General features: G+C 44.6%; 1 protein-coding gene and 1 long non-coding RNA gene across 16 annotated transcripts in view; one reads left to right on the forward strand and one right to left on the reverse strand.

The window, feature by feature from the left end:
• Window positions 1-21,983, forward strand: part of lrrfip1a (leucine rich repeat (in FLII) interacting protein 1a) — a 67,367-nt gene that overhangs the window by 16,866 nt on the left and 28,518 nt on the right. For all 15 annotated transcript variants that reach the window (XM_056423073.1, XM_056423058.1, XM_056423025.1 and 12 more), the window contains exon 2: window positions 19,144-19,230. In XM_056423073.1, coding sequence (XP_056279048.1) covers window positions 19,144-19,230 — 87 coding nt within the window. The remainder of the gene's footprint in view (window positions 1-19,143; window positions 19,231-21,983) is intronic.
• LOC130199565 (uncharacterized) lies at window positions 10,126-11,118 on the reverse strand. The gene is made up of 3 exons (XR_008832853.1): window positions 10,984-11,118; window positions 10,721-10,859; window positions 10,126-10,637 (listed from the first exon to the last, which is right to left on the reverse strand). It is a non-coding gene; the product is annotated as an uncharacterized LOC130199565 (long non-coding RNA).

The raw sequence follows: 21,983 nt of genomic DNA on the forward strand, positions 1-21,983 counted from the left end.
CTCGTGAATAAATCAATCAAATAAATATTGTCAATAAATATTACTCCAAGACAATCGGGCGAATGAAAGGATTACTGTTGAGTTCAGCCCGATTCCTCAGGTTTCTACTGATGGTTTGTTTTCATGAGTTTTTGAGGGCTCGGCCAACACTGGGGATTAATTCTCCAGGTTGGTGTTCAGTTAAGCGTCAAAGAATTGAGTATTTAGAGAGGATTAGTCTGGGGGGCTCGTGGGCTCCAGCCGGGTCCTCACGGAGCCACAGTTAATCTGGAATAGGACAAACAACTGAATAAATAGTGAACTCTAGTAACTCTATCCCACTACAAGAATATGGGTCTACTGCTTGTTTAGATGTGTTTAATGTTCTTCACCTCTTTAAATATGGCACTTGTGTCGCCCAGAGTACGTCTGCAGCACATTGACGTTTTCCAGTGAACTCCCATTAAGCCACGAAGCACCTAAACAAACGTTAATGGTCCAAACTAATTATTTGTGTGTTTCCTGATCTGTGTGTGTGTGTGTGTGTGTGTTTACACAAACCAGCGGCTTCAGTTTGGCTCGGCTCGCCTGACTCGCAGCTCCTTTAAAGGAAGTGGAGGCAATGCATTCTCTGGCTTCCTCTTGATGACATCATCACAGCCCCGTACAGATTGTTATCACACACTGCTTCCTGTTTTCTCCTCCGGGGGCCGAGTTCTCTTTCTACACTTTAGGGAATCGTGGGGGGTTGGAGGGGATTAGTGCAGGTAATACAACTGATGAACTCGGGTACACTAAGGGTGGGGGTGCACTCATCAAGCAGTAAGGATGCTACCAGCATGTAGCATATGCCCAAAGCAGCAGACAGGACTGCTGGATTTATTGGTGCTGCTGTAAAGGTGCTTTCTAAAGTTTTCATTCCAGAGTTCAAATCTCACTTTTTTTCTTCTACTTCTTTTCAGTAATATATCTCTTCATCTCCTCCTCTCACCTCTCCTGACCTGAAGGTCTCTCTCATCCTCAGCATGCGTTTGAGAAGCCACAATGTGGCTCCAGTGCAGCCACTGTTGCACCACACCTGGCTGCAGGGCCAGGTTAGAATATGAATATACACTTTTATTAATCCCCAAAAACTATGCGGACGTGCTGCCAGTCTTTTAAAAACCTGTTTAACGGTCATGATCATGTATTCCCCTTGATTGTTTTTCTCTGATGACATTGCAGGAGACACATCGGGGCTTCACACTCTAATTCAGGGGTGTGCAATTATTTTTTCCAGTGGGCCACATGAGGAACAGCAAATATTGTGGACAGCCGGGCCAACAGCCTGAACTCATTTATGGATAACATTAATTGTATTTCTTTGTAAAAAGCGCTACATTGCATTGTTTTGACAAGCTGTGACTTGTTAGAGTAAATGTTATTCTTATGTAATGAAAAGTGAGAGTGCCTGACAAGAAATGTCATTATTCAATCAATTATTTTTTTTAAACAATGGCACACGAAATAATAATGTTTTTACCATTTGCTCTCGGGCTGGGCGGGATACCAGTTTCAAATTTCCGTAAACCAAAAGTCCGCCTGCTGACCACTATTTAAAGTGCCAGGCGGACTTTTTTGTTTCTGAAGACTTGTTCACACATGGCTTGCTTAATTTCCATTGTAGTACCGATGTCTATGACGCTACAAGACGCCAGCAGCGCCGCGCAGACCACAGCTGTGTGCGGCCTCAACGGGCTTGAGGAGTGAGGCGGTAAAATGAAACCCTGGAGTCGTTCCTGTCACGAGTAAAATAAAGTGCGTGAAGTCGGTGGATCCCTGGAGCCCCGGCCCGTCTCCCTTTACTAAACCTCGGCAGTGTGCCTCTGAGCAAGGCATTTCACCTCTCCTGCTCGGGTGTCATTACTTAGAGGCCAAGTAAACCAGAATGTCTTGTTTTATGTGTGTGACCTACCCCCCCCCCCCCTCTTCCTCCTCCACCATGCACGTAGCACTAAGAAAGAAATCCTCTCTTGTCACAGAGGTTCCTCTCTGCAGCTGACCTCGTGTTCAGAGCTGCTTTGTCTCACTTCTGGTCTCCCGTCACGTTTCAGAGCTGCAACATAAACTGCTGCTGCCTGAAGCTCCATTTTCAGGCGACAGGAAGCATCCTATTATTCCCACAAAGGAAACGCCGAGGGCACCACGGTTATTATTATGATCTTTATTCAAAAGGGACCATGTACAGTTAAAAACATAAATGTCACCATTTGATGCTCTGGACCAGATTGTAGCTATACAGATAATGTGTATCTGTAGTCCCTTGAGAGACCAGAATACACATAAAACAATTCAATTCAATTCAGTTTATTTGTATAGCCCATTTTCACAAATTACAAATTTGTCTCAGAGGGCTTTACAATCTGTACACATAGACATCCCTGACCTTTGACCTCACATCGGATCAGGAACAACTCCCAAACAACCCTTAACGGGAAAAAAAGGGAAGAAACCTTCAGGAGAGCAACAGAGGAGGATCCCTCTCCAGGATGGACAGAAGAATAGATGTCATGTGACACAAATTAAAACACAGTAACAGCACAATGACAAACATAACAAACATAAAACAATAACAAACATATAACAAACATAACAATAAAAAACAGTACAGGATAAAACACACTTCAACAGTATATGTGGTAAGAAGAAAACAACATACACACAATGCAAATCTACAATACAGCACATTAAAATAAGTAATGTATTATACTATTAAAAGTAAGTAATACGAGCTATAATAATGTTGCAGTGCTGAGCAGCTCTCAACTGAACCATGAGGGCCCCACGCTGTGTCACCAGTTATGTGGATAACAACGCCACAATATCTCATATGATGATCATTGGGGGTCAGCTGTCGCTCTCAAATATCTCATATCATGGGGAGAGCGGTCGTCCCGTAACCTCAAGGTTGCCGGTTCGATCCCCGCTCTCCCCATAGTTCATGTTGAAGTGTCCTTGAGCAAGGCACTGAGCCCCCAGAGGCTGCACTGCAGCCCACTGCTCCCTCATAACTCAGGATGGGTCAATGCAGAGAAGAAGTTCCCCACGGGGATCAATAAAGAATATATTATTATTATAAAGACCTTTTAGCAGCATGATGACGTCACATTGTTGGCAAGAGGCAAAGCAGTGGGAATACAAGCGGAGAAGTGGTCTCCACACTGCAGTCCTTCATGTGGTGAGACCCACAGTTTCTTGTGAGGAATGATTTTCCACATTTCCACCGTCTTGATTCAGGAATAATATATTAATGTGCCGGGCATGACGCACCTTGTTGGTCCCACCACTTTCAAATCTGAAGAAAACCCTGAACTCTGGCGCTGCCGTGTGGTTTCGATGGTTTCATTCCTCCACTGGTGGAACTACGGCGCCTTGCTTGATTTCTATTTTTAGAAAGCCCTGACGCACACTATTTTCTTTATTGCCTCCCGGTGGCTCACTGGTGTGTGTGCCGTGCTGAGAGCCCGACAGCTGCTCCGCGCATCGGTGGTGCAGCCGGAGGTCGAGTTGCATGTGTGAGTGAAGGCAGGCGGCAGGTTACCCTCCTGTGACCCGCAATGTGAGCCAAGAGATGGGGCTCAAATGTGAGGTGCATTTGAACACATTTATGTATTTATTTATTTGGAAATATTGCCAGGTACTTAACACAGTAAACATGAACTTTAACTGATATTTCCAATGTTTTTCATCTCTTTGTTGACATTAGGGCAGCAACGAATCGATAAAATAGTTGGCACCGATTTTTTAAAAGTCCGATTAATCGATAAATTAATCAACAGATTAGTCGATTATTTAAATAATCGTTAGTTGCAACCCTAGTTGACAGATATAACAAGCCCTCACTGGTACACGCACCTAGATACGTAGAATAATAGATCCAAAGAGGTCACCTCATTTCACCGAGCCAGACGTCTACACATGTACCTAAACACACACACACACCTGTACCAGTGGCGGCTGGTGAATTTTTTTTGGGGGGGGGCGCAGTTTAAATAGCACTCAACAATGAGAAGAAAAGAGGTTTTGAGTAGAATATAGTAAAAAACAAAGCTTTATTTCAAGAACACACCGTGCTCAACACGGTCCAATAACAACTATCAACACACTGTGACTTTGGGCATGAGAGGTTCAGAGCAGCTTTAAGGAACATGGGGTTGGGTTTCAGAGGTTTGCAAAATAAAAGAGTTTCACCCTCACATGAAAGAGGTTCAGAGCAGAATAGAGTCAGAAAGAGATCACATGTTACATTGGGTGACAGAGCAGACCCACTACTGTAAAGACAAGGAGCCTCCTCTCTTTAAAGTTGGCAAACTTCTCCATAACTCTCTGGTTAAAGTCAATCATGTCTGTAACCAGCCTGTTTCCATTATTCTGGAGGGAATGTGTCTGTTATTCAGAACTTCTTCGTTGTGTTTCGATGCCAGTTCGGTCTCCTGCTGCTCTGGTCTGCATGAAGCTAACTCGCTCCCTTTTTTAAGCAACATCTGTGTGGTTTATAAGGTTTTTGCAAAGAGGAAACAAGCGGTGGGGTTTTCCCCCAGCTGGTCATCATGACCTTCAACAGGCCAACTGTGTGTATCCACTTAACGGTTCCACCTCATTGGGACCGCAGTCCATCCTCTTAGCTGGATTCAGTCATTGCCGTGTGTGCCGTCTTTGTCTCGCCGGTCAGCGGCCATTAAAATATGCGGCCATTTGGTTTGGCTGGAGGCCGGCGCTCTGGGCGTGGGAATTCACGTAGTTCTGGAGCGCCGTGGAGACAGGACGCCCTTCTGTGTTGTCAGTAGACACGAGGGCTCAGGTTGACTTGAGCCGGGCCAACAGGTCACACCGAGGGCTGAAAAAGGATATCAAAAACACTGTAGATTTTAAAAATCAATAATCCAAATTGAATAATTTGATTGCATCGGGTTGTGTTTGCAGAACTTTTTGAATTCATCATGTGAAGGAAGAACGACGCTATACGCGACTGGTCGAAGGTTTTCGAACGCCCCCATTTTTCCAGTTTTTATTGAAATGTACACCGTTTAAGTGAATAACCTGAAATTGTACAAAAGGTCAGCAGCAAACTGCCAGAGGTTGAACACAAAAGTTTAGGTTACCAAAAACTGACAAATAATGTACATTTTAAGCGTCTTTGAGTATTTTGAAAAGCGCTATAGAAACGTAATGTATTATTATTATTAGGGCTGTCAGCGTTAACGCGTTAATCTATGCGATTAATTTGGCCGCGATTAACGCACTAAAATATTTTAACGCAATTAACGCAACATTGTTTACTTCCAGTGTGCGTTGACGTTTTTTCACTCCTCTGAGTGTCAAACCGCAGCAGTGCAGTTTGACACTGTTTCCGTTTTTAAAACAATTATTTCTCCGCGAAAATAGGGAGTAGAAATCAGTTTAAACTCGTGGATTAATCAGTCGGGTTTCCTCCTGCTCCTCCTTCCTCCCGTCTGCTCCTCCGACCCATAGAGAGACGGAGGGGCGACATGTCGGGTGACGCGGCGCGGAAAGAACTCGTCACACGAAACCTTCACCGTGATTTGTCAATCCGTTTGTCTGTCAACATTTAGCGAAAGAAACAACCAATGAACACTCAGTAAATCACAAAGGACCTCCCACCTCACAGGTGAGGCTCATTAGCGACCTGTCAGTCAGAGAACCAGAGAACACGGTGCGAGGACAAATGTCCTTCATTATAGAGAGAGCTGAGATTGTTCTGGAATGTTTGATGTATAACACGTGGGGGTATGTGTCACATGCAAACACCTTTAAAAGGTGAATTTACTTTTTTTTTTGTAGAATGGAGAAAATGCCATATTTGATTGAATGTCAGTTAGTTTAAACCAGGGGTGCTCACACTTTTTCAGCATGCGAGCTACTTATTATGTGACCAAGTCAAGGCGATCGACCGACGGGGTGCTAGTGAGAGTCGCGCGCGAGAAGGATTGTTGAGGGGGGGTGCTAGTGACTTTTTTTTTGCTCCGTCCCAATGCGCGCAAACCGGTGTCGGAGCTCTGCAGCGCACGAGACGGCGGGCAGAGGACTGTTAACGCGACACGTAGAGACAGAAATGACATGCTGCTGCTGTAATGTGGCGCTATAGAGAAAGTGACAGGGGGGCGGGCCACATTTTTTTTATGTCATGCAATCTACCATACAACGCCGCGATCGACTGGCAGGTCGACGTATTGAGCACCCCTGGTTTAAACTAACTGACATTGGTAATTACAAAGGCCACTGGTTCTGCTGTTGTTCAATATTAAAGATGACAGGACCAATGGGGTCTCAAATGCACTTTTTTTTTTTACTAATCTGGATGTATCACTGAAGAAACAATTTATCATACACGATATTAAATATTTCGCTGGCACTTTATAGGTAGGACCCTTTTTGAAAACACAGCTCTGTGTGAAGTTTTGTCTTTAAAAAAAAAAACTTTTAATCGCGATTAATGAATTTCAAAATGTGCGATTAATTAGTTCATGAAGGGTTAACGATGTGCAGCTGGAGGAAGTTTCTGAACCATATTTGATTTCCATTGTAGAAAGAACACCATACCAGTGTGTTCGGCTGTTATATCTGCAAAAGGTGCCAAACATGTAGATTATACATCTTGTTAAACGAAACAATTCCATCATTTTTTTTTTCTCCAATTATTTGTTGTACGCTTTAATCTCAGAGTACATTGTTAAATTAAACTTGTGTACAATTGAGGTGTTCTAAAACTTTTGACCGGTAGTGTGTGTTCCGCGATCATTTGTAGTTTTTATTTTTTCGAATGTACCCTCTTGAAGGAAAACATCCCTTTTTAAATAAAGAGTGTCATTTTGGCTTAATTACATCACGCTCGCTTGATTCAAGAGCAGCTACAAATAAGGAGGACAAACAGTGTGTTACATCATCCCCCTTCACACAATATGCTTGTGTTCTAAACTTCCCCTGAAGTCTTGCGTTGTTTTTCATTCTTTAATCAGCATTTAACGTTTCAGTGTTCTGCCCGCTCATGTTCATCCATCTTTGTTCTGAAGTAGCTCATCTGGTCCCGGGGGCCAGCCGGCCCTCTGAAACGATGCTGAAGTAGAGCAGGTCGAATACAGCACGGAGCATGTGGGTCGGAGCATGTGGGTCGGTATAAATAGCTGCAAAGCAGGAGGATGTTTGTCCTATTTAGATGCATCTTTCTGACTGGAGGCCCCTACAGTTCACACTCGGAACAACATGTCGGGTCACATGATGGTGTATTTTGATAACTGCATGAAGGAACTGTGTTTTTATTTAATTTAAAGAAATATAAACCGCTTACTAGTGGTTAAAGGAACACCATGTTTGCACAGTGTCTTGCCGTTGGTATTAAGTTGTCGAGTAAACCAGATGTGTGGGGGATTTGGCGCCCGGTTGTAATGATCGCATGGTTTGGCCTGTGTGTACGGCACCGGTAAAGGGTAAACCTTTTACTGGTTTATTTTCCTTTATGTATATGTGCCGTACCAGTGTTTTTGTCAGTGGCCTCAAGTGAGCTTGGGTTTAGTTGGGATCATGTGGTGTCCTGTATTGTAATTATTAATTATTATTATTGTTATTATTTGTACGTGTCACGGGCTATAAAAGGTGACGAGGGGGAGGAGACGCGAGGGTTTTTTGTTTGGAGCGCACTGACAGGCGGCGGATTTAGGACGGCAGCAATCCGGCGACTGCTTCGATTTTGATTTAGGCCAACGGGCGGAATCACTAATAGAAGACTGCGCAGGAACACTGTGAACTGGGCCCAGCACCTACCGGACTAGGGTGAAGTAGCGCGGGGATTGAACGCGGCGCCTCGCCAAGTTTCCGCCTGTTCGGTCAGCTGTTTGCCGGCTTTTGGGGGAGTGGGGGGGGACTTTTGTTTTGGGGGACTGCAAAGACTTTGGGGACTGTCGGGATCCGGGGATTATACTTTGTTGTGTGTGGGTTTGATTGTTTGTAGTGTATGTGTTCATTTTGGGGGACTTGCGTAAGCATTGAATTTGATTTAATACACTTATATTTGGGGTTTCCGCATATCGACTGTGTGTTTTTCTTTTACGACCATTTGAGCAGAGAGTTAACACCAGAATTCGCAGATCCGCCCATTCCCTTTTTTTAGCGTATTGTACCTTTTCCCCTTGATTGAATTACTAAGGGCGAATTGTTACACGGTAAGTGATCAAGCAGCTCGGGGAAGAACGCTGACTTAACTTTGCTCTGTTGTTTACAGAATCGCACATTGCCCTCTCAAACAATAAACCATATCATGTTTTCAGGGTTTTTCCTGCATAGAGAAAATTTGGGCGCGCCTATGCCATTTTCCCGAGCGCCTAAGGCAAAAAAAGTCTGCGATGGGGAAAAAAAAAAAAAACTGTGTTCATCACGTGCATGTCAGCGAATATGTTCTCAATAGTATGTTTCAAGTCGGCTACAGCCGAACCCTCGTTCTGTTTTGATTAATAGTAATCGAGTTGATAAGAGTGTCTTCTTGTCTGATCAATACGCAACTGTGAGGTGCGCGAATGGACAGAGCGGCCAGCTGCTGATCACTCACTCAACAGCCCGACGTGCTCGAATACACCTGGACTATTGTCAATAGGGATGCACCGATCTGATCGGCGCCGATCCATATCGGCCGATATTCCCATTATCGGTTTTGATCGGCGTTCTCAAACGGCCGATCAAACTTGGCCGATCAGATGATGTAAAATCTGCGATAACTATCAGAGACGTTTCAATCGCGGCGAACCAAAACGGAGTAAATGCGCCCAGCGAGGGCCGCAGAGTGCAGAGGACCACGAGGGGATCCTCACGCACCGAGCGGCGTCTCCGTCCCCCGAGTTGAATCACAGCGGTCAACTCAGCCGACACTCACATGTCTGAGGCTCTGAGCCCCTATAGACTGATGTTGACGGTAAACGCATTCGATCGGAAGCGCGCGAGGGTTTTGATAAAGTTAGCGGAAGGATTTATGTGACAACATCCGGTTTTGCAAAGTTAGCGGAAAGAACCACGTGAAACAACATCCGTTTTTCAAAATAAGATGTCGACAAATCATACACTAACATATAAAAGTAAACAATGAACTGATTTTGTATCTTTAGAGATCGTTTCTGAGATTTAGCTTAAATTATGCTAACATTAAAACATTTTTACTGTACCAAGGAAGAGTTTATAAAAATAAGTCAGACTTTTGTATGTTAAGAAAAGTCCTGTATATAGATTTCCCCAAGAGTTCCAGGAAATGAATGATGCAGATGTGTTCCATACATATCTGAAATCCCCTATAATAGCAATCAAACAATTTTAATGTATCAATTAGGACATTTATCAAAGTAAAAGTCCTAAATGTTTAAAGAAATCGGTAATTTCTTTAATGTTTGAGGTGCTTTATATATGTATTTCCTCATATTCCTAGGCAATAATGCTACACAATAAATAGAATGCTTCAATCGACACCGTGATCGGTGATCGGTATTATCAGATCGGCAGATACTGATTTCAGTGATCGGTGATCGGCACCAAAAAACCTGATCGGTGCATCTCTAATTGTCAATCTATTAGCCTATCTATTTTAGCAAAATGATTTCAAGCATTGCCTCCATTATTTATGGGGGGGGGGAAAAAACCTAGATGTCTGCTAATTACGGTAACATGGCAATACAGACCGTGCGCGCGGCAAACATTTTTTGTGTTTTATCTGGTTTAATCGCACTGGTCCGCAGCTCCAGAGTACTGGAAACATTTTTTTTTCTCCATGCGTGCACCCAATAAAAAAAGGTCCACCGTAGAGTATAAATGATGACATCTTTCCACCTCTTCTTGGAGGGTTTCGCTGTGCGGCTCCACTCAGATACGCTGAAGCTAGCAGCACGGGGAGATTATTAAATGACAAGAACACAACTTTGCACATGATTTATAGGCAGAAGAAAAGTCCGAATGCTCCCTTTTCCGTTTCTCTTTACTGGCTTCATATTTCCTTCAGCACCAGTCATGCTGCACTTGTAGATTTCTGTTTCTGGCATGCAGTCACAGGGCTCCAGACTAACTTTTTTTACTAGGAGCACAGTGGCCCCTAACTTAAAATTGTAGGGGCGCAAGCAGAAAATGTAGGGGCGCACACTATAAATCGACTTGCAAAGTTTTCCCATCATTTTTACTGTATTACTGATAAATAATTTGACAATATACAATCTTATAAACTTGTTCAATAGTTTTAATAACATACACCAGTTATACAGCTTAAAAATACAAAATGAATATTTATGCTCTACTGACAACAACAGAACAAGTTGTAGACATAACTTGTGCATTAACACTTCCTACAAAAGATCACCCCTTGGTGGGGGATAAGGTGCCTGTGTTGGCCAGCCCTTGTAATTAGGCCTCCTTGTACGTTGAGCCTGATTGAGCCACATGTCAACAGCCTCTTTGGCATCAAAATCATCGATGTTCGGTCCCTCCATACTAATTCTGATTTAGTCCTCAACAGTGTCCACATGAAGAGACCCCCTGACATCTGACTTAATCCTCTTCTGGGAAGAGAATCCTCTCTCGCACACAGCAGAAGACACTGGGAGTGCAAGCATCATGTGTACAAGATGTAGGATGTTCTACAAAGAATAGAATAATAGTTTAGGTTTCAGTCAATCAAAAAGTCATATGCCAATTAAATAAATGAGAATATCATATTTACTTTGTAGTCGGAGCAGAACGGCATTTTGGTCAACATCATCCCCCACAGGGCATGATATGACTTGTCCATGTAGTTTGTAACAATGAAAATGTTCATCGACTGATACTCCTCTCTTGCCAGCTTGGTATCACAGCCATTTCTAAAAATAGTGAAAGGAAAAAATTATCAAACTAAGTTTCTGTAGGATCAAGGTAAATGTTTGAAATGCTGTTCTGTGTTATAATGTTTATATGTTGTCATAATCATTGATAAGAGCTACTAACCTTGTTAGGATGGGGGAGAAGTGGTCCAGCAGGAAGTCCAGCTCCTCTGCACCATAATCTGTCAGGAGATGTCTTTGTTCAGGCCAGGAATCGTGATTTCATATTTTGAATGACCTCACTGCCCTCGTTGTTGCTAATGAGGACCCTTCATCTATCAAAAAAAACAAAGAGAAAGAGAGATTAAATGAAAAGAAAAATAGATGTCATAATTATATACAAATTGTACTGTGTTTTCACTTGCCAAGTAGACTGCTGAACCTCTGCTTCAGGTGCAGCACAGTGCACTCTACTGTTGCTTTTACTGCTCGTTGCAGCTGAGGTGTGCTTTCCATTGAGTCCATCTGCTCCCAGACCAGAGACTTCTCCTTTGATGGTGACCCCCTGCGTTAACATGGCAACGGTCTTGTCTAACCACCCTGTTTCTGTCCCTAGTTTCTTGAAGGCCTCTTTAGTGGCATCATATACACCTTCAAATGAAATCACATATTGAGCACAATTATTTATGTGTTAGTCCTACCACCAGCCTAACAGCTTAATCATTATGGTGCCTGTTTGCCTTCATGAACTGCAAAACATTCACAACAGAGAACTCTTCAGAAGTTACTGTCTTGAGTTTAAACATAATTTGAGAGAAAACATACCTTGAGCATGTGCATGTTGCACTTCGATGTGGCCAATCAAAACATTTGTTGGTTTCCCTTGTTGCAGGATCCTGGCATATATGATTTCACACTCTTTTGTTGACGTATGTGTCCCCATCAGTGTGTCGTGTTTTAATTGTGTAGTGCCAGTCTTATCAGCAAATTTCGTGTTCCCCGCATGTTGTGGGAATCGACAGCAGAATGTACAGTTCATTGAATTGGTCTCCCTGAAATACCTCAGCCAGGTGAACTCGCGCAGCCACTCATCGCGAAAGCTGAATTTCCTGCCTTTTTTCGCCACGACCGTTTCCTCACAATCTGAGTCGGACTCATTCTCAGGATTTGTCTTCTCTATATCATTAGGTTTAGGAAGAAAGTACGAACTGATAGTCCGCTTCGCCATTGTCCATTGTTTACAGGAGACACCGCTATGTAAAATCTTTGGATTCGCGATAACCCCCAAGACCCGCCTCTTTTCACACATTAGCCTATAACCGTGGTCATCCCCCCCTTCCCGCTGTCAATCATTCCCCCCCCCTCCTCACACACAGGCCAGCCTTCTTCTTCTTCTGTTTTCGTCTCCTTTCTTCTTCTTCTGGAGTTAATGTCGGTTAGCAAACCAGTCATTCAGGCATTACCGCTAACTATAGTGGGCTGAAGTGTAGAACAAGTTTGTCAGCAACAAAAATATTTAATAACAACAACAACAAAATCTGCTAATTTACTGGTTGCGCATTCGCAAGTTGATGAAAAATGTACTCGCACTGTGTCTAATTTTAGGCGCAAAATGCGACCATTTGGTCACAGTCTGGAGCCCTGAGTCATGCATAAAGGCCCATGACTGATGTCCTGTTATGTGCTTGGCTTCCGTTTTATAGACTGTATAATATATTGAAATAACATGATATACGTGTTGGTATTGGGGTGTCCATTTTGTTTCCTATTGCTGCTGACGGTCCAACAGCCTTTAGCCGGTACAACTGGTTTATTTTGAAGGCGTTTCCTTTTCACCTTGACTTTCCATCCACTCAATGAGCGTTGCAGCCCTGTATTTTCCCATTTTGTTTTGTTTTTGTGGTGTAAACATCTCCCTTCTTATTTCATGTTCTGTTTCACAGGTCACTGGGTGCTCTGACCATCAGCCAATAGTGGTTCTAAACATCTTTGGTTGGTGGTTTCAATGAAGGCCGATCATCAGACGCAGCGTCCATTGTAAATTGAAACGTATTCAATAGTCGGTTGTCTCTTAATTCAGAGAGTTAGGAGTAAATAAAGATAGTTGATACAACTCAAGCCGGTCCAGGATCGTCCTGCGGCCTACATTACTACAGCGGGTTTGGGTAAAATGCATGCAGTGTCCTCTGAATATTCCCCTGGACATTGATTGTAAGTTGTACAGCAGACGATCACCGGAGAGGTGAGGGCAGAATTAGATAAACTAAATGAGTAATGGGCTTTGATATGCGCCGGCTGCTGTCGGGTGGGGTTTACTGCAGCCGGATGGAGACTGTCGAGCACATTTCATTCACAGGAAAGTCTCCCTGGGTACGATATGATTGTCTGCATGTCCTCGCCCTTATTGTATTGTGGTGTATTGTACGTGGTGGTACTGTGGCACCTAAACTTCAACTGCCGCTGACATGTTTCCCAATTACTCACCCCAGACTCTTTCCTTTCATTGAAATGAAGTCAATGGATGGTCTTGTACAAGCTATTGAAACCAAAGTGTGAAAGGTCTTGACCCCTAAAGGCAAACTGACCATGTCGGCGGAGGTTTTTAAGAGCTGTAGTCACGCTGCTGGAGGGCAAAGAGTGAGACGTCATGTCACTGCTTTGCCACCGCAGCGTTGACAACCACAAAGGTCGTGGGAGGACAACATGTGTTCTCAGGGAGAGGTTCAGTGGAGATGCGTCAGCACAGGTACATGTTAAGAATCCCAAGGACAATCATTGCCATGTACGGTCAGGGAGGGGCGGGAGCGATCGGTAAGGGCTATTAGTGGAGTACCTCCCTCATCGCTCGGATGGATCCTGATCAGTTATTGGCCCAATCTCACGGTGTTTCTCAATATGCGTACTTTCCTCTACTTGTGTCCTCGTGACTCGTGAAACGTCATCAGTCTCAGCCCAAGTACATGTTCCAATTCAAAGTTCGCTTCTCGCAAAGCACGGTCAAAATGCCCGGATGTGACTTGATCCTCCCACTTTCCGGAGGATGCATCAGAGGAGACTTGTGCGTACTCTGGCCAGCATATATCCCAGAATGCATTTCACCAGCAACCGGAAACAATAGCGGAGGAGAAAATAAACAACTGACAGTTGACTTTTTATAAATACTACTGTTGTTGAGTCACGGAATGTAATTTTAGGATGTTTTGTTTATTTGACTGTCAAAAATTATTTACAGTGAATAATTAGAGTAAACCCAGGAGCAAGAACAGCTGATGTGGTGACGTCATCAAGTCAGCTGCTGTTCCAATCGCAGAAAGACCGTCCTCCGGAGTCTGGACTCCCAAGACCAGACTCCAAAAGAACACAAGTCTGTACTTGTGTACTTTGAATTGAGAAACGCCGTCAGTCTCCACCCTCACGGACTCACAGACTTTGAGTCCAGCTCCCCGGGTGTCACGGTGGGATTAGGGTGGACCCAAATGCACGACTCAGGAGACAGATAATGCAAATAAAGATCCTTAACTGAGAGCATCGTCAGGAACGGAACAGACAGAATAATCAAACACACTGTGGAACGCTCGAGGGCTTGATCGGAAAACACAAGACAATCTGGCAGAGGACAAGTGAGGGAACCTGAGGAGACAGGGACTAATGAGGGAATGGGCAACAGGTGAGACGGGCATGAAGACCAGGTGAAGGTAATGAGGGACTAACGAGGGAGTGACCAGAGGCAGGTGAAGGGAGTTGGACTGACGAGATGGGAAGCAGGATCTGGAATGACATGATAGTTAGTAAGACAGGATGAGAACAACTAATAAAAAAAGGAAGGTGTGGAGCTAAACTGTTACACCTGGAAGTCCGTGAGGGTTTAGTTCTGTCCCACAGGCAACGCCTCGAGTGTTTGAGGGCCCTTTGTGAACCCTTTCTGTGAGTCGGCATCGGAGGCAGACTCTGTCCAAGGGAATTACCCACAATTCATTGCAATCTGACATTGCATGGAGACGTAAACAAAACAAGGTACACAAAGAGGACGGCACCTCTGCGTTCAGAAACATTCAGGATTAAAGATGGAATGTATGAAATCGGAAAATATTATTCATTTATTCATCCATCAAACATTTTATTTTGTCATTAAAGCTGTTTTGACTAAAACAAGTAGATTATTTGAAATGACCCCATCGCACGAGGAAAGGGCAAATCATGGAGTAAAAACAATTGTGCATCATATTTTTGATGTTTTCATTGTAATGTCTCGCAACAAAGTACTAGAGTGTACACCCATTTATGGAGAGCAAGCGTTGCACAATATCGTGAAGCACACAGGAAGTGGACGTGGCAAAGCAGCGACTGACGGTCAAGCCATCATGTGATAAGTTGTACGCTGCGAACAATATTACAACACGTTGCCAGATCTGTGTAGCGACTCCCTGCGTCAGCAGTAACGCACGTAGGGAAAGTCCTACGTCCATTTCCTACGTCGTCTTCTTACGTCGTCTTCCCACATCCACTTCCTATGTTTACTTCCCACGTCCACTTCCTACGTTTACTTCCCACATCCACTTCCTACGTCCACTTCCTAGGTCCACTTCCTCCATCCACTTCCTACGTCCACTTCCTATGTCCACTTCATATGTCCACTTCCTATGTCCATTTCATATGTCCACTTCATATGTCCACTTCCTACGTCCACTTCCCACGTCCACTTCCTACATCCACTTCATACGTCCACTTCCTACATTTACTTCCCACGTCCACTTCCTACGTCCACTTCCTACATCCACGTCCACTTCCTATGTCCATTTCATATGTCCACTTCCTATGTCCATTTCATACGTCCACTTCCTACGTCCACGTCCACTTCCTATGTCCATTTCATACGTCCACTTCATACGTAGGGAAAGTCCTACGTCCATTTCCTACATCGTCTTCCCACATCCACTTCCTATGTTTACTTCCCACGTCCACTTCCTACATCCACGTCCACTTCCTAGGTCCACTTCCTCCATCCACTTCCTACATCCACATCCACTTCCTATGTCCACTTCCTATGTCCATTTCATATGTCCACTTCATATGTCCACTTCCTATGTCCATTTCATATGTCCACTTCATACGTCCACTTCCTATGTCCACTTCCCACGTCCACTTCCTACATCCACTTCATACGTCCACTTCCTACGTTTACTTCCCACGTCCACTTCCTACGTCCACTTCCTACATCCACGTCCACTTCCTATGTCCATTTCATATGTCCACTTCATATGTCCACTTCCTATGTCCATTTCATACGTCCACTTCCTACGTCCACGTCCACTTCCTATGTCCATTTCATACGTCCACTTCATACGTCCATGTCCACTTCCTATGTCTGTCCATTTCATATGTCCACTTCCTATGTCCATTTCATACGTCCATGTCCACTTCCTATGTCTATGTCCACTTCCTATGTCCATTTCATACGTCCACTTCCTATGTCCACTTACTACATCCACGTCCACTTCCTCCATCCACTTCCTACATCCACGTCCACTTCATACGTCCACTTCCTATGTCCATTTCATACGTCCACTTCATACGTCCACATCCACTTCCTATGTCTATGTCCACTTCCTATGTCTGTCCATTTCATATGTCCACTTCCTACATCCACTTCCTACGTCCACTTCCTATGTCCATTTCATACGTCCATGTCCACTTCCTATGTCTATGTCCACTTCCTATGTCCATTTCATACGTCCACTTCATACGTCCACTTCCTATGTCCACTTACTATGTCCACTTCCTATGTCCATTTCATATGTCCACTTCATACGTCCACTTCCCACGTCCACTTCCTACATCCACTTCATACGTCCACTTCCTACATCCACATCCACTTCCTATGTCCACTTCCTATGTCCACTTCATACGTCCATGTCCACTTCCTATGTCTATGTCCACTTCCTATGTCCATTTCATACGTCCATTTCATATGTCCACTTCCTACGTCCACTTCCTATGTCCACGTCCACTTCCTATCTCCATTTCATACGTCCACTTCATACGTCCATGTCCACTTCCTATGTCTGTCCACTTCATATGTCCACTTCCTACATCCACTTCCTATGTCCATTTCATACGTCCACTTCATACGTCCATGTCCACTTCCTATGTCTATGTCCACTTCCTATGTCCATTTCATACGTCCACTTCCTATGTCCACTTACTACATCCACGTCCACTTCCTACATCCACGTCCACTTCATACGTCCACTTCCTATGTCCATTTCATACGTCCACTTCATACGTCCACGTCCACTTCCTATGTCCACTTCCTATGTCCATTTCATACGTCCACTTCCTATGTCCACTTCCTATGTCCACTTCATATGTCCATTTCATACGTCCACTTCATACGTCCACTTCCTACGTCCACGTCCACTTCCTATGTCCACTTCTCCACTTCTCCACTTTCCACGTCCACTTCATACGTCCACGTCCACTTCCTATGTCCACTTCCTATGTCCATTTCATACGTCCACTTCATACGTCCATGTCCACTTCCTATGTCTGTCCATTTCATATGTCCACTTCCTACGTCCACTTCCTACATCCACGTCCACTTCCTATGTCCATTTCATACGTCCACTTCATACGTCCATGTCCACTTCCTATGTCTATGTCCACTTCCTATGTCCATTTCATACGTCCACTTCCTATGTCCACTTCCCACGTCCACTTCCTACGTCCACGTCCACTTCCTATGTCCACTTCATATGTCCACTTCCTATGTCCATTTCATACGTCCACTTCATACGTCCACTTCCTATGTCCACTTCCTATGTCCATTTCATACGTCCACTTCATACGTCCATGTCCACTTCCTATGTCTGTCCATTTCATATGTCCACTTCCTACATCCACTTCCTACATCCACGTCCACTTCCTATGTCCATTTCATACGTCCACTTCATACGTCCATGTCCACTTCCTATGTCTATGTCCACTTCCTATGTCCATTTCATACGTCCACTTCCTATGTCCATTTCATACGTCCACTTCATACGTCCACATCCACTTCCTATGTCCATTTCATACGTCCATGTCCACTTCCTATGTCTGTCCATTTCATATGTCCACTTCCTACATCCACGTCCACTTCCTATGTCCATTTCATACGTCCACTTCATACGTCCATGTCCACTTCCTATGTCTATGTCCACTTCCTATGTCCACTTACTACATCCACTTCCTAAGTATCCCACTTCCGTCCACTTCCTATGTCCATTTCATACGTCCACTTCATACGTCCACTTCCTACGTCCATGTCCACTTCCTATGTCCATTTCATACGTCCACTTCATACGTCCACTTCCTACGTCCACATCCACTTCCTATGTCCATTTCATACGTCCACTTCATACGTCCACTTCATACGTCCACTTCCTACGTCCATGTTCACTTCCTATGTCCATTTCATACGTCCACTTCCTATGTCCACTTCCTATGTCCACTTCCTACATCCACTTTCTATGTCCACTTCCTGTGTGTGTGTGTGTGTTGCCTGACATGAGTCCAGTGAGAAAGGGATAGTATTTGGAAGTGACTCTTTTCTTTGTTTCCTGTTACTTGCTCGTGACGTCATGTTGGTGGGTGGGTGGGGGTTTGGTGATGGGGTGCATTAGCGACCCCGCCCAGAGGCAAACTGCCTGCTACCGCGTGGCGTCGGCCACAGAGCTGGAGGAAGGAAGCGCGTACGCACACATGGCCCGTGTGGTGCGTCCGCGCTCTCACACGGGCCCTTTTAAGGAGGAGGCCCTGCTCCTGAGGGACGCTGAGGGAATGACTTGGAATAAAGACGTTTTAAAGTATTCTTAGCGGACACGCCAAGTCACCGTGACGTCTTCCACGTCCACGTGGGTCTCTGGGTTCCCACATGCTGTGTGCACCTCTAAATACAGTCCTCTACATCTGTCCACCGTTTAGAGGACACTTGATATTCTGTGTTTATGGACCGGTCTACTGCCACACACTGCAGTGTAAAGTCTCTGATAATCCAATTTCTGATTTTAGCTTTCCCTGATTCAGCCGGTTTATAAGCACTACTTCTGTATTTAACTGTTGAACTCTATACTTTTGGTTTACGGGTCCGTTTCCTTCTCAGAATTGGACGGGCCGTCACTGAAACGTATGGCCCGTTCCCTCACCGACTATAAACCGCACAACGTTTGTGTCCATTATAACAGCTGTGTGTGTTCAGCTCCTGTAGATGTGTGTGTGTGTGTGTAGATGTAAGTGTGTGTGCCACAGCTGTCTCACTTTTTTTTTGTCTCTATTTACTTTTTTCTTTCTCCCGTCTGCCGCTCAGGCCGAGGCCAGGCTGGCAGCCAAGAGGGCGGCCAGGGCGGAGGCCCGAGAGATCCGCATGAAGGAGCTGGAGCGACAGCAGAAAGAGGTACAAGTCCACACACACACACACACACATACACACACTCTGTCACTGCAAAGGCCGACCCCGGTTTGAAGAGTTTTACCCACGTGTCACTTCCTGTAACACTTGTGTTCGGCCTAAACCCAGACGGCTCAACGGCCGAGGGGGGAGGTCGCCGTACGGTCAGGCCGGTCACGTCGGTCACACCAGGTGCTGCCGTCTGCCGCGTAGCTTCATAATCCATGACCGAGAATAACAAAGGGACGTGGCAGCCTTGTTGGTACTCTGTTGTTGGCAGGTTCCCGTCCGCGGTGCTTTATACGCTCTTAATCTGGGGCTCTTTAATCCCAGGTGGGGGTTAAAGGTCAGAGGTGTAAACGGACTGCTGTGAGTGACTGCAGTACTCAGGAGAACCACCGGGGATTCACTTGTTGTTGTTCACAGGGAGTGAAGACAATAAGCTTTCAAATGGAATGAGACGCATTATGTATGATGTATTGATTCAGGAGGAACTGATCAAAATGCCTTCTTTACTCAAATGTTGTCGCCTTCATCAGAATATCTGCTACACGGCAGAAAGGGAAATTGCAAAAAAAACAAATTGACCCTCGACAGATTTATTCCTGGAGGCCGTCTGAACATGGAGTATTTCTCCAAATGATGCAAATCACCTGGATGAGGTGTCACTCGTGCAGCTCGTCTCGAACTCTCTCCTGATTAAAGTGGATTTGTGTTTTTAAAGCAAAGTTTCCAACTATACAGCAACACAGTTGAGTCGGTCATGAGGCGCCATTAGTTTAGGAAACATTAGACAAGTGGCAGTCGACGAGGAAACTTTCCAAAGTAACGAGATGGAAGTCCTCATAGAGACTCCCTATCTCTCTCTCTCTCTCGCTCTCTTTACCGGTTATCTCATGCCAAATAAAAAATAAACTTCCGTGGCTTTTTATGGAAGCTAGTCAAGTCACACGTTCGATTCGCTCTGTTCTTGAAATGACGAAGAGGTTGTGCAGATGAAACCCCGAAAGCACATTTGCGATGTTTGAACCGACCCCGGTAGTTATTTACATTTGGTTACAGTTTGTTTTCGCGAAGCCCCGTCTCTCATTGGTCACTCTGAAGAGATGCCTGTAGCCACCGTGGGACCGGGGGAGGACTGGCCCTTATTCTGAAGGCCCTGCTGTGAGACCAGAGGTATCACATGCATGTAACGGTGGAGGCTTCCTTCACCAGAAGCTTAGTGCAAAGAGCACCGGTGGTTAGCACCCTTCTGTGTGTCTCAGCCTGGGGCAGGGCTCCAGACTGCGACCAAATGGTCGCATTTTGCGCCTAAAATTAGACACAGTGCGAGTAAATTTTTCATCAACTCGCGCATGCGCGACCAGTAAATTAGCAGATTTTTTTTGTTTTTGTTATTAAATATTTTTGTTGCTGACAAACTTGTTCTACACTTCAGCCCACTATAGTTAGCGGTAATGCCTGAATGACTGGTTTGCTAACCGACATTAACTCCAGAAGAAGAAGAAAGGAGACGAAAACCGAAGAAGAAGAAGGCTGGCCTGTGTGTGAGAGCGGGGGGCTAATGTGTGAAAAGAGGCGCACCGCAACGGAGACAATGCGACCGGCGTTGGCCGCAGAGTGAGAGGTCAGAGGGGATCCTCACGCACCGAGCGGCGTCCCCGTCCCCCGAGTTGAATCTCTGGGTCAACTCAGCCGACTCTCACATGTCTGCCCCTAGAGCCTGATGCTCACGGTAAACGCATTCGATCGGGAGCGCGCGAGGGTTTTGAGAAAGTTAGCGGAAGGATTTAAGTGACAACATCCGGTTTTGCAAAGTTAGCGTAAAGAACCATGTGAAACAACATCCGTTTTTCAAAATAAGATGTCGACAAATCATACACGAACATATAAAAGTAAACAATGAACTGATTTTGTATCTTTAGAGATCGTTTCTGAGATTTAGCTTAACATATGCTAACATTAGAACATTTTTACTGGACCAAGGAAGGGTTTATAAAAATTTGTCAGACTTGTGTATGTTAAGAAAAGTCCTGTATATAGATTTCCCCAAGAGTTCCAGGAAATGAATGATGCAGATGTGTTCCATACATATCTGAAATCCCCTACAATAACAATCAAACAATTGTAATGTATCAATTAGGACATTTTTCAAAGTAAAAGTCCTAAATGTTTAAAGAAATCTGTAATTTCTTTAATGTTTGAGTTGCTTTATATATGTATTTCCTCATAGTCCTCATAGCAATAATGCTACACAAAAAATAGAATGCTTCAATCGACACCGTGATCGGTATTATCGGTGATCGGCAGATACTGATTTCAGTGATCGTGATCGGCACCAAAACCTGATCGGTGCATCTCTAGAAACCAACAAATGTTTTGATTGGCCACATCGGTGCAACATGCACATGCTCAAGGTATGTTCTTTCTTAAAATATGTTTAAACTCAATACAGTAACTTCTGAAGAGTTCTCTGTTGTGAATGTTTTGCAGTTCATGAAGGCAAAAAGGCATAAGATTGTATATTGTCAAATTATTTATCAGTAATACAGTAGAAATGATGGGAAAACTTTGCAAGTCGATTTATACTGTGCGCAGGGTTTTTCCTGCATAGAGAAAATTTGGGCGAGCCGAGAAGAGTTGTTAACGGGGGGAGGGGGTGCTAGTGAGGAGTGTGCTCACCCGTGTGCGCGGATGTGTGCGCGCATCACGGCAGAGCGGCCAGCTGCTGATCACTCACTCAATATCTCGACTGCATG

The sequence above is a fragment of the Pseudoliparis swirei genome, chromosome 2, assembly GCF_029220125.1.
Source record: "Pseudoliparis swirei isolate HS2019 ecotype Mariana Trench chromosome 2, NWPU_hadal_v1, whole genome shotgun sequence".
NCBI classification, from domain to species: Eukaryota; Metazoa; Chordata; class Actinopteri; order Perciformes; family Liparidae; genus Pseudoliparis; species Pseudoliparis swirei.